Source organism: Carcharhinus amblyrhynchos, chromosome 27, assembly GCF_965287045.1.
Source record: "Carcharhinus amblyrhynchos chromosome 27, sCarAmb.v2.hapA, whole genome shotgun sequence".
Classification (NCBI taxonomy): domain Eukaryota; kingdom Metazoa; phylum Chordata; class Chondrichthyes; order Carcharhiniformes; family Carcharhinidae; genus Carcharhinus; species Carcharhinus amblyrhynchos.
Window position 1 is genome coordinate 33,167,911 of NC_137350.1, and position 13,286 is coordinate 33,181,196.

The window sequence follows — 13,286 nt, forward strand, 5'->3', positions numbered from 1 at the left end:
GCAGCGCTAACCACTGTGCTACCATGCTGCCCAAAAAAATCTTCCACTCTTTCAGTAGTGGCACCAAAAAGCTCATTTCAGGATTATTATAGCTCATTGCTGCAGTTACAAACTGCGGAAGGGTGGGGTGTGTGACTTTAATTTTTATTTTGCTAAGATAAATATTAGATAGGGGGCATCCAGATTTGAACTGGGGACCTTTTGATCTGCAGTCAAATGCTCTACCACTGAGCTATACCCCCTCATGTCATGGGTGTTGATTAATCCAGAAATCCCTGTTGAGGTGGATGCTAAAGGGAAAGAGGATTGACGTTGGCTATGAGAGTGTTCCAAGATCAAACAGCCTAGCAACACTCATCTGGTCAGGATCATCATTTGGTACAAAGTGCAAGGAGCTGCCTGACAAGGAGACCATGGCCGGAATTCTCCAGCCTCCCGTCAGCAGTTTTGTCAGCAGTGAAAGGTGGGGTACCGGTCACTGGTGGTGGGACCTTCAGCTCCCCCCGCTGTCAATGGAATTTCCCATTGATTCCACCACATGGTGCTGGAAAACAAGTTGGGAAGTGGGGGGGAAATAGGTGCACTGCCGGTGAGACTGGAGAATCCGTCAGTAGCAAACAGCTGGAGGAAGAGGAAAGGATTATAAAAATTATACTTTTGCTTTCAAAACCGAATCAGATTGTTATCTGGAAAGGAAGAATGTGCAGAGCAACGGGGAGAAGGCAGGGGAAATGGCACTAAGTTAATTGGTCACTCAGAGAGCTGGTGCAGACAAGATGGGCCAAATGGACTTCTTCTGCCCTGTAACAACTTTGTGACTCTGTGAAGGACATATGAGAGACGCGAGGAAAGACTTTCTTTGTGCAGCGAGTGGTAATGATTTGGGACTCGTTGCCTATGAGAGCGACGGGAGTTGGATAGATTAAACATTTCAAAAGGAAATTGGATGGGCAGTTGTGGAAAATAAACCTGTAGGAATATCGGGCAATGGGGCTGACTGGATTGCTCTGCAGAGAGCCAGCATGGACTCAATGGGCTGATTGGCCTCCTTCTGTGCCTTAATGACTGACTCTATTCAGCAATGGGAAGCAAATGGGACAAGTCACTTACAGAGCAGCTGTGTTATGTTGCAAACCTTTCAGCAGAGCCAAGTCTGACTCATGAAGAAAGATTGAGGGACTTGGGACTTTCTACTTTTGAAATGGAGATGAGTCCAAAGATACGCTAGGTGGATTGGCCATGCTAAATTGCCCCTGAGTGTCAGGGAGACTAGCTAGCATTGGGTTACGGGGATAGGGCCTGAGTGAGATTGTGGTAGGTTCAGACTTGATGGGCTGGATTGCCTCTTTCTGCACTGTAGCCATTCTATGTTCTATGATGATTGTGATACGATCTCTGAGTGCATTGTAAGATAAACATCTTAAAAAAAAACCTAATCCAGAACATGACATCAAACTAAACAGTAACAGTTGGCCAAGGGAACATGCATTCAAACGAGTAAAAGGTTCATTTTGAACTGATGTTTGGGAGTCCTACTTTACTCAAGGAGTCAAGATGAAGTGGACCTTTTAGATAGATTACTGGGGAAATGGGGAGATGGTACCTGTAGAGGGAAGAAATGGGGAGAGAATCCCTTTGCTACAGAGGGTGTGCAAGGTTTTATTGGATGCTCGAGTTAGGGTGACTTCCCTATTCTGTGCCTATCTTGTGTAATTCGGCCACTTTGCTCAGCATACCTTGGTTGAGGTAAGTGAGTGTCTCCTCGTGCAGTTTAACCGCAGGTGATGTAGCTGCACCCAGTATGTACTGGAAGGTAATGGCACTCGCTTCATGGTCAGATGAGAGGGCCGAGTCTTCGTGCTTGAAGAGTGGTAAGGGCAACATCTCACTGAAAGAAGAAAACTTGCAGTCACTTCACAGAACAGAGTAAAGCCTTGACTATTTTGCTGGTGCTGATATCGGGGGTAACAAAAACGGAGGTTTCATTGTCTTTTTCAACAGTTTTCTCATGAGATTGAAAGAAACAAGAATTTCCATCTCTATGGCACCGCGGGACATCCCAAAGTGTTCTACAACCAACGAAAGTGCTCACACCAGATTCCTGAAGCAACTGGGGACCCAGACTCAGCAGGTTTGGGTTTAGGGATGTCTTCAAAGCATTTCTGAAGAATCAAATGTACCCATTGACTCATGGGGCTCCCTGGCTTGTAACTAACCAAAGTGGAGCAAGTTCATGCAGGCACCGAACACATTGAGAGATTGTCAGGAGAACGCAGCAATAAAGGCAAGGCATTGGAGTGAGCGCACAAACTCCAAACAGTCCATCTACCCAGCCCTTCAAGGACTACCTGCCCCGCTTGTGGCAGAGTCTGGAGTTCGCACAGAAGACGTGGCAGCCATCTCAGAGTCCATCAAAACAGAATGGAAGTAAATCATCCTCCATCCTGAGGGACTGCCTAAGAGGAAGGGAATTGGAATATAGTCACTGTTGTGATTTATCACAGCAAGATCCCAGACACATTCAATAATGGCCGGATAATCTAATGATGCTGGGTGAAGGATACATTGGTGGTGGTGGGGGGTGTTGTGGAAGTGGGGGTGGGGGGGGGGGTGTTGGTGGAAGAGGGGAGACGAGAAATCTCCTACACTTTACTGACACAATATCATGGGATCATTTTGCTGGGGAGGTGATAGCCTAGTGGTATTATTGCTAGGCTCTTAATCCAGAAACTCAACTAATGTTTGAGGGATCCGGGTTCAAATCCTGCCCCGGCCGGTAGTGGAATTTGAATTCAATAAAAATAATCTGGAATTAAGAATCTACTGATGACTACAAAATCATTGTCGACTGTTGGAAAAGCCCATCTAGTTCAATAACGTCCCTCTAGGGAAGGAAATCAGCCATCATTACCAGCTCTGGCCTACACGTGACTCCAGAGTCACAGCAATGTGGTTAACTCTCAATTGCCCTCAGCCATCTAGGGATGGGCAATAAATACTGGCCAGCTGGCAGCACCAACGTCCCAGAAACGAATCATCAAAAAAATTACTTCCACATATGAAGGCAGACAGGGCCTCATGTTATAATCTCAGCAAACGATGGCATATCTAAGCAAAGATATCAGTAAATTCTGGAGTGTGAATCTAGAATGAAGTGGTTTCTATTTCTTAAACCACTGGAGCAAAATTGCTGCTGTAGGAAAGCTTCTATTTGTAGTTTCACTGACAGGTCAGTGAAGCATGTCTCGAAAGCAGAGTCATAAAATCATAGAAACTCTACTGTCCAGAAAGAGGCCATTCAGCCCATCAAGTCTGTACCAACTACATTCCCTGGCGCTGTGAGGCAGCAGTGCTACCCGCTGTGCCACCATGCCAACTGCCAGGGTAATCGTAGAGGTGCCACAACCTAGCTCAGTATCCACAGAGCAAGGGGTGGAAAGGTTAGCACAGCTGCCATTGTTGATGCTGGACCTGTAGAATTCTGGAAGGTTGTGGACCAGAAAGTCACTGAATGTATTTCAGAAGGAAATAGATAGATTTCTAGACACTGGAGGTGTCATGGGAGATGGGGAGAGAGTGGAGTATGATGTTGTGATAGAGGATCAGCCATGATCATATTGAATGGCTGGCAGGCGTGAAGGACTGAGTGGCCTAATCCTGCTCTTATTTTCTACATATCAACGACTCCTAAACATGTGGGGACAGACTAAAATGGGCTCTGCTGTGATGCAGCTACAGTTGAATAGTGCTCAGTGTCTGGGATCGCACAAGAATACCACCAATTTGGGGCTAGGTAATGTAAGGCATACCATAGAACTGAACCTTCAGGGGACGATGGGAAATATTTGACAATATTAAAACATTTTGTGAGAAATTTTAGAGAAAATAAAGACTCACTTTCTGAATAAGTGCAGATTATAGCCTCAGGACTCTGATATAACTCCTCAAAGCTCTTTAACTCCTCCAGAGGAATTTCTCTTTCAGCTGACATATTATATCCATATTTTCTTTCAGAATTTTTAAAACATTTTAAATCATTTGCAATTTAAAATCATAGATTCCCTGCAGTGCAGAAAATGAGCCAAAAATAAGACACAAGCTTTTTTGGATCAAAATTCCAATTCTCTTCCCACACCTGGTGATGCATTAAGGCAGACTTTCATCTGTCTCCATTGCTAGTAATTCCCTGGAATGGGACTCGAACCCTGAGTTTCTGGCTCAGGAGGCAGGAATGCTAACCCGGTATGGTGGCACAGTGGTTCGATTCTGAGGTGAAAAGTCTGCACATTCTCCCCATGTCTGCATGGGTTTCCTTCAGGTGCCCCAGTTTCCTTCAACAGTCCAAAAGACATGCTGGTTAGGTGCATTGGCCATGCTAAATTCTCCCTCAGCATACGCGAACAGGCGCCTAGGGGATTTCCACAATAACTTTATTGCGATGTTAATGTAAGCCTACTTGTGACGCTAACAAAATTAACTTAACTAAATATATGTCACCATACATAATATAGTAAAACCCTCGCATTTTTTGACTCTGGCATGACTATAACACTTAACTCAATGGGTAACGTGGCCATTTCTTCAGCTTAATTGAAATCAAATTCAACTCCGGAGATCCCAGCACTGTGTCTAGGCTGATATTCCAGTGTGGCACTGAGGGCATACAGCACAGTCGGAGATGACATTTTTGAGTGAAGCATTAAACAAGCCCAATCTATCTTCTAAGGAGAATGTAAAAGATCTCATGACACTTGTGTGAACAGCAAAAGGGTAGATCTCCCCATTCTCTAGCCAATAGTTATCCTTTGACCAATTTATATTCCACTTATAGTACTGAGGGAGTGCTGCACTACAAGAGGTGGTCGGGCTCTGGAAAAGTAGATGATCTCACCATTTGTTTTATTGTAGACCTAGCTATACACAAATCAATTGCTGCATCTGAAAGATACTTCATTTGTTGTAATGTGCTTTGGGATGTCCTGAGGTTGTGAAAGGTGCTATATAAATGCAAGCTCTTCCATAGCAAAATAGATGATGCTATAATGGCAATGAGTTTTTTTTAATTCATTCGTGGGACATGGGCATTGTTGGCTGGCCAGCATTTATTGCCCATCTCTAGTTGCCCAAAGGTAGTTGAGAGTCAACCACATTGCTGTGGCTCTGGAATCACATGTAGACCAGAGCAGGAAAGGGTAGCAAATTTCCTCCCCTAAAGGACATCATTGAATCAGACGGGTTTTTGTGACAATTGACAATGGTTTTGTAGTCATCATTAGACTCGTAACTCCAATTTTTTTTGTAATGAATTCAAATTCCACTATCTGCTGTGGTGGGATTTGAACCTCGGTCCCCAGAACATTAGCCGAGTTTCTGGATTAATAGCCTAGCGGTAATACCACTAGGCCATCACCTCCCCAAACTATCCTTACTCTCCTCACAGGTGGTATTGTAACCTCAAAATATTACAACAATACCAATTCTTATCAGATTTGGAGAGTCTGCAATTACTCGGTCTGTTACACCAGGACACACACACAAACACATAACATTTTCTTGGACTAACAACTCTGGGCAAGCTAACAGGCTCCATTAAGGCTGGGATAGACAGATTTTTGGTCCTTCAGGGAATTAAGGGATACAGGGAACAGGCAGGAAAATGCAATTGAAGCCCAAGATCAAACATGGTCGTAATGAATGGCAAAGCAGGATTGACAGGCCATCTGGTTTACTCCTGCTCTTATTTCTTATGCCTTAAGTTTTAAGTTTAAAATTTGTTCATTAGTGTCACAAGTACGCTTACATTAACACTGCAATTAAATTACTATGAAAATCCCCTAGTTACCACGCTCTGTCGCCTGTTCAGATACATTGAGGGACAATTTAGCATGGCCAATGTATCTAACCAGCACATCTTTCAGGCTGCGGGAGGAAACTGGAGCACCTGGAGAAAACCCACGCAGACACAGGAGAACATGCAGACTCCACACACAGTGACCCAAGCTGGGAATCGAACTCAGGTCCCTGGCGCTGTGAGGCTTCTGACCAAAAGCAAGAACAGTATATTGTGTCCAAGGATAGTCCTCCAGCCTTCGACTCAGAATGTTGTGGGTTCAAGCCCCAATTCAAGACCTGAGCATAACATATGGAATGACATGTTGGCACAATGCTGAGTGGCCCTTGCATTGTTGGAGGTTGACTAGCTATGGCCTAGTCTGCTTGCCCAGCTGTAAGTAAACCTCCTGTGGCACAACTTAGAGAAGAGCAGGGGAATTCTGTCACTGCACTGGTCATTGTTCATTTCTTCAGCAAGTACCATAAAAACAAATTTGAATGGTTATTTATGTCAGTTGGTTAGTTGGTTGTTGGATCTTGCTGTGTAAACATTGGCCAACATGTTCTACTTAAAAAGCCATTCATTGGCTGTCAATTGAATTGTCACACATTTTCTTCACGCATATTACACTTGCAAATAGCCTAAAGAAACCTACCTTTTTTAAAGATACCTTAAAGAATATTAATGTTGCTGGTTAGGCCAGCATTTATTGCCCATCCCTAATTGCCCTTGGGAAGGTGGTCTTGAGCTGCCTCATTGAGCCCTTGCAGTCCTGGTGGTGTACGTACGGCCACATTGCTATTAGGGAGAGAGTTCCTGGTTTTTGTCCCAGTGACAGCAAAGGAACAGCCGATATATTTCCAAGTCAGGATGATGTGAGGCTTGGACGGGGGAACTTGCAGATGGTGGTATTTCCATGCGTCTGCTATCCTAGTCCCTCTAGGTGGAGACTGTAGGCTTGGAAATTGCTGTCAAATACGGGCAGCACGGTGGCAGTGCCTCACAGCACCAGGGACCCAGGATTGATTCCTGGCTTGGGTCACTGTCTGTGTGGAGTTTGCACATTTTCCCCATGTCTGCGTGGGTTTCCTCCTAGTGCTCTGTTTCCTTCCACAGTCCAAAGACGTGCAGTTTAGATGGATTGGCCACGCTAAATTGTCCCTTAGCGATTGGGAGACTAGCTAGTGTAAAATGCATGGGGTTATGGGGACTGAGCCTGGGTGGGATTGTGGTTGGTGAAGACTCAATGAGCTGAATGACCCCCTTCTGTACTGTAGATTCTATGATTATGAGTTACTACAGTACACATATGCTGTACAATGCTGCTATATGTACTGGTCATGGAGGGAGTTGATATTTAAGGTGGTGAATGGGGTACTGATCAAGTGGGTATTTTATCCTGACTGGTTTTCTGTATACAGAGAAACAGCAATTGAAAATACCAAAGCCAGAATATCGACAGCATCTTAAGCAGACTAACTCACGTTGCATTTACTTAATAACAGTTCAACTTTGTGGCATTTTACCAGCAGATTAATATGTGTTGCATAATGTGATACATCATTACTTTTCTTTTGTACAACCAGGTTAAAGTCCAACAGGTTAATTTGGAATCATGAGCTTTTGGAGCACTGCTCCTTCATCAGGTGAGCAATGAAAGAGCAGAGCTCCAAACGCTTGTGTTACCAAATAAAACTGCTGGACTTTAACCTGGTGCTGTGAGACTTCTTATATGCCCACCCCAGTCCAACGCCGGCATCTCCACATCTTGCTTTCATATTAGCCACACACTGCGAGCAATATCATGGGGTTACTTTTTATTTATTTATTAGTCACAAGTAGGCTTACATTCACACTGCAAAGAAGTTACTGTGAAAATCCCCTAGTTGCCACATTTCGGCGCCTGTTTGGGACAAAGAGCAAAGAACAAAGAACACCACAGCACAGGAACAGGCCTTTCGTTCCACCAAGCCTGCACCAATCACGTTGTCCTATCTAGACCAACCGCCTGTATCCCTCTATTCCCCATCATTGAAGGAGAATTTAACATGGCCAATCCACCCTAACCTGCACATCTTTGGACAGAGAGGAAAATGTGAAGAACTGAAACTAAATTGCCCCATAGTGTCCAAAGATGTGTAGGTTAAAGGGATTACTGGGCTGTTTTGGGAATTAGATGGGCTTGGGTGAGATACTCTGACAGAGAGTCAATGCAGATTTGATGGCATCCTCCTGCACTGCAGGAACTCTATTCTGTGAATGAAGCAAGGAATGACAAAGGCAATTAGAATGGGGGTGGCGGGCGGGGACGGGGAGATTTTAGTTTAGAGAGATCACCTCTCAAAATGATGGTTCAGTGGTAGCACTCCTGATTTCAAAGGTTGTGGGTTCGAGTCCCACTGCAGGAGCCTGAGCACAAATATTTAGGCTGTTGCTCCAGTGAAGGAAGATTGCACAGTCAGAGGTACTCTTTCTGCTGACACTGTGCAGTGAGTCTGCCTTCTGATGTATACAAAGACCTAATGAAGGAGCAGCGCTCTGAAAGCTAGTGGCATTTGCTACCAAATAAACCTGTTGGACTTTAACCTGGTGTTGTGAGACTTCTTACTGTGTATACAGCCAAACCCACGGCACAGTGTTGAAGTGAACAAGGTCCTGGTCCACATTCATTCCTAACTCAACGTCACAAAAATGACCTGGTCATTGTCACGTTGCTGTTGTGTGGGGTTAGCTGCTGTGTCTGTCTTACAACAATGACTACACCACACAACTAAAACACTTGGTGTACTGAATCCCCACAGTGCAGAAGGATACTATTGGACCTATCAAATCTGCACTGACTCCCTGACAGAGCATCTCACCCAATTCCCAGACCCCCCCAACTAATCCCTTTAACCTACACATCTTGGGACACTAAAGAGCAATTTACATGGCCAATCCACCTAGCCTGCACATCTTTGGACTGTGGGAGGAAACCAGAGCACCTATTTTAGTTGTTCATATCTTGAGATTATGAAAAGTTCCATATCCACGTAAATCATTTGTTTTTACTTGTATCCTGTCCAGGAGTGTGAATGCAGCTTTTGAAGGTTGCTCCATGGATATAGGAGCAGGATTTAAGTCTTGGAGGATTTGATTGTCCTTCACTTTTAAATCTCCCACATAAGTACCAGAGAGTTTCTCATGTGTCTCTGGAGTGGAGGCCAGCCTGAACAAGTACTTTCACAGTAGGAGAAGAGAATTAACTTTAAACAAGTATTCTCTCACTGACATGATAGTCAGAGATGTTAGTTTATCAATGCTTCATGCATTACACGGGATTCATTTGTTACTGACATAACGGAGGAATTAATTTATGTAAAGCAAACGTTTCCATTAAAAAACTGGACAGAGAAATTTCACACAAGCACTAATGTCTCAGGAGCTTACTGCAGGATCTCTTGTAGCCTTCTCAATAGTTAGAATCAATCAGCTTTCCTTCAATCCTGATTCACTCAATGGGTAATTTCCAAAAAGGGAGCATGCAATATATGTAGGAAATATAATCTTTAAGATTTATTCAGATTTAAGATATCAGCAAATGTGCATTCTAGATTAAAAAAAGAGACTTTCACCTTAAGGACACCAAGAAAGACCATTTTACATTCAGTTAATTTGTTGAAGTGGGGTTACTGCCAGGGGAAACACAGCAGGGTGACTCCACAACCAGTCATGTTGGGAACATGAGAGAACTCCCTGTTCTTGGTAGCATGGGGTGACACAGTGTGGCTTATAGCGCCAGGGACCCCTGTGCGATTCCTGGCTTTGGTCACCGTCTGTGCAGAGTCTGCGCGTTCTCCCTGTGTCTATGTGGGTTTCCTCCAGGCGCCCCAGTTTTCTCCCACAGTCTGAAAGACGTGCTGGTTAGGGTGCATTGGCCCTGCTAATTTCTCCCTCAGTGTACTCAAACAGATGCCGGAGTGTGGTGACAAGGAGATTTTCACGGTAAGTTCACCGCAGTGTTAATGTGAGCCTACTTGTGACACTAATAAAAATCCTTAAGCATAGGAACTAGGAACAGGAGGAGACCATCCAGCCTTTCTCTACCGCTCTGTCATTCATTATGATTGTGGCTGATTATCCAACTCCTGATCCCGACTCCCCTCCCCATCCCCCCCATACTCTTTGATACCAAGAGCTATATCTAATTCCTTCTTGAAAACATAAAAATGTTTTAGCCTTGATTGCTTTCTGTGGCAGCGAATTCCACACCTCTCTGGGTGAAGAAATTTCTCCTCATCTCAGTCCTAAAAGGTTTACCCCCGTATCCTCAGACTGTGACCCCTGGTTCTGGAGACCTCCACCATCAGGAGCATCCTTCCCACATCTAACTTGTCTAGTCCTGCTAGCATTTTGTAGGTTTCTATGAGGATTATAGGAGCATGGCGACAGGAAGAGGCAAATTAGTTCCTCGCACATCCATTCAGGCTCATCTGTGACCTAACACCATATTATAGAATCCATACAGTACAGAAGGAGTCCATTCAGCCCTTCAAGCCTGCACCAACTACAATCCCACCCAGGCACCATTCCTGTAACTCCACACATCTATCCCAGCTAGCCCACTGACACTAGAGTCAATTCAGCATGGCCAATCCACCCAACCTGCACATCTTTGGACTGTGGGAGGAAACCAGAACACTCAAAGGAAACCCACGCAGACACGAGGAGAATGTGCAAACTCCACGCAGACAGTTACCCCAGGCCAGAGTCGAACCTGGGTCCCTGGCACTGTAAGGCAGCAGTGCTAACCACAGTGCCACCGTGCTGCCCATATACCCACCTTTGTCCCATATCTCTTGTTTTCTTTGGCTAGCAGCAATGAATCTCAGTTTTAAAATTAACAACCAATCAAAAATTGCCATTTAGGGAAAGAATTCCAATCATGCAACGAAATAAGAGGTGTTTTCTAATTTCATTCCTGAACAGACCTGCTATAAATTTTAGACCCTGCACCTGAGTCTTAGACCCTCCCTCATCAGTGGAAACAATCATCCAATCTATTTGTTCCCTTAAAATGTTCAATATTTTAATCCCATTCTAAATTCCAGGGACTATGAGCCTAGTTTGTTTAATTTCTCCCCGTAAAGTATTCCGTGGCGCACAGGTAACATACCTACTCCTCTTTCTCTCCAAGACCACTAAGGCATGGTGCCCGGGACAGGTTGTGATAATTCACATGTGGACTGAGCAGAACCTTTCATCTGAACCACACTGACAAGTGGATAGAGCTTTAGTTGAATATTTTAGTGAAATGATAACAGCTCCTTGCTCACTGCTGCAAGTGAGTTTTATGTGGCCCAAATCCCATGGGGCAGGGCAGTGGGGATAGCGATCAGCAATCTTTTGTCCCAGAAGCAAACTGACTTTAATTGACATATAAATAACATTTCAACAAATCTACTGTGGTCATCTCCAGCTGTCACCAGGAGTTTCATAGAATCCCTACAGTGCAGAAGAGGCCATTTAGCCCATTGAACCTGCACCTACTCTGTCCCCCACCCTATCCCCGTAACCCTACGCATTTACCATGGCTACTCCACCTAACCCACACATCTTGGGAGACTGAGGCGCTACTTACCACGGCCAATCCATCTAACCTGCACATCATTTTTAGGGTCTTTGTAGTCTCAGAAGAAAAAAAAGACTTGCGCCTTTCAGAAGCACCAGTTGTCCCAAAGCACTTTACAACCAAACATTGCAATGTATGAAAGGCAGCAGCTAATTTGTACACAGCAAGATCCCAGGAACAGCAATGATAATTCCGGTCCACCTTCATAGAATCCCTACAGTGCAGAAGCCCACTGAATCTGCACCAACCACAATCCCACCCAGGCCCTATTCCTGTAATCCCACATATTTACTGTGCTAATCCCTTTGACACTAAGGGCAATTTAGCATGGCCAATCAACTTAACCCGCATATCTTTGGACTATGGGAGGAAACTCGCACAGAAACAGGGAGAATGTACAAACTTAATGAGTGGCATGGTGGCACAGTGATTAGCCCTGCTGCCTCGCAGTACCAAAGATACGGGTTCGATTCCCAGTTCAGGTCACTGTCTGTGTGGGTTCTGCACATTCTCCCTGTGTCTGCGTGGGTTTCCTCCGGGTGTTCCGGTTTCCTTCCACAATCCAAAGATGTGCGGGTTAGATGCATTGGCCATGCTAAATTGCCCCTTAGTGTCCGGGGGTGAGGCTCGCTAGGGTAAATACATGGGATTAGGGGGATAGGGCCTGGGTGGGATTGTGATCAGAGCAGACTCGATGGGCCGAATGGCCTCCCCCTGCACTGTAGGATTCTATGATTCAAATCCACACAGTGACCCGAGGCCAGAATTGAACCTGGGTCCCTGGCGCTGTGAGGCAGTAGTGCTAACCACTGTGCCACTGTGTGACGTTGATTGAGGGATAAATATTGGCCAGGACAGCAGCTGTAGAACATAGAACATTACAGCACAGTACAGGCCCTTCAGCCCTCGATGTTGCGTCGACCAGTGGAACCAATCTAATGGCCCTCTAACCTAAACTATTCCAATATTATCCATATGCCTTTCCAATGACCATTTGAACACCCTTAAAGTTGGCGAGTCCACAACTGCTGCAGACAGGGCATTCCACACCTTTACTCCCTCTGCGTCAAGTACCCTCTGTCCTTCAACATAGCGCCCTGGGATCACTTACATCCACCTGAGAGACAAACAGAGTCTCGATTTAATGTTTCACCCAAAAGTTGGCAACGCTGACTGTGTAGCCCTCCCTCGGTACGGCATTGAAGTGTCAACCTAGTTATGACTTTGACTCCACAACCTCTGAGTTAGAGAATGCCCGTAAAGCCAAAACCAATACGCAGATTGTTATCAACTTTCTCTTGGGAATTAAAATTGCACCCAGCAAAGGTACTTGAAGGAAAAATCAAACACGGCCAGTTTTAAAAAAGAACTCAAAAAGCCTACAGATTTCTGTACAGCAATGTTCTTACTCACCGTCCTCCATTCGCAGTGACGTACTGGTGGTAGTGTTCTGTTTGAGCTGGCCAGTAATGCTCTGTCTGGTTGTGCCAGTACAACATGGTGAATTTCCAGGCTGGGAAAGTTTGAAGGGGTGAGCAGCAGTGTGCTGGGTGTCGGAGGGAGCTGGAAACTGAGCACCTGCCCTTCCTGTCCTTATATTCTGCAGGCAGTAGCTGGCGGGAGGGAAATGGGTGGAAAGTTCTACGCAGCAATTTACATGCAAATAGAGGAGAAACAGCCCCCTCAGGCACTGCATTAAAACGCCATTTCAGGTGAATGATCAGTCCACGCCCTGTGAAAACCTGGCCACTGGCCCACAACATTGCTGCAACAGTGTGACTCCAACTAGAAACAAGAACGTTTTTGATCCAGGTTTTTGCAAAGGAATATACTTTCTTCATG

At 45.0% G+C, this 13,286-nt stretch overlaps 1 protein-coding gene and 1 non-coding gene across 2 annotated transcripts in view; both read right to left on the minus strand.

Annotated features, from left to right (window-relative positions):
• Positions 1-12,991, minus strand: part of LOC145359340 (transcription factor CP2-like protein 1) — a 52,775-nt gene extending 39,784 nt beyond the window's left edge. The window contains exons 1-2 of the mRNA XM_080213943.1: positions 12,858-12,991; positions 1,737-1,888 (exon numbers count right to left, since the gene is read on the minus strand). Of these exons, the coding sequence (XP_080070069.1) occupies positions 1,737-1,888; positions 12,858-12,943 (238 nt within the window). The 5' untranslated portion in view covers positions 12,944-12,991. The remainder of the gene's footprint in view (positions 1-1,736; positions 1,889-12,857) is intronic.
• trnac-gca (transfer RNA cysteine (anticodon GCA)) lies at positions 171-242 on the minus strand. The gene has a single exon. It is a non-coding gene; the product is annotated as a tRNA-Cys (tRNA).
• Positions 12,992-13,286: the final 295 nt, after the last annotated feature.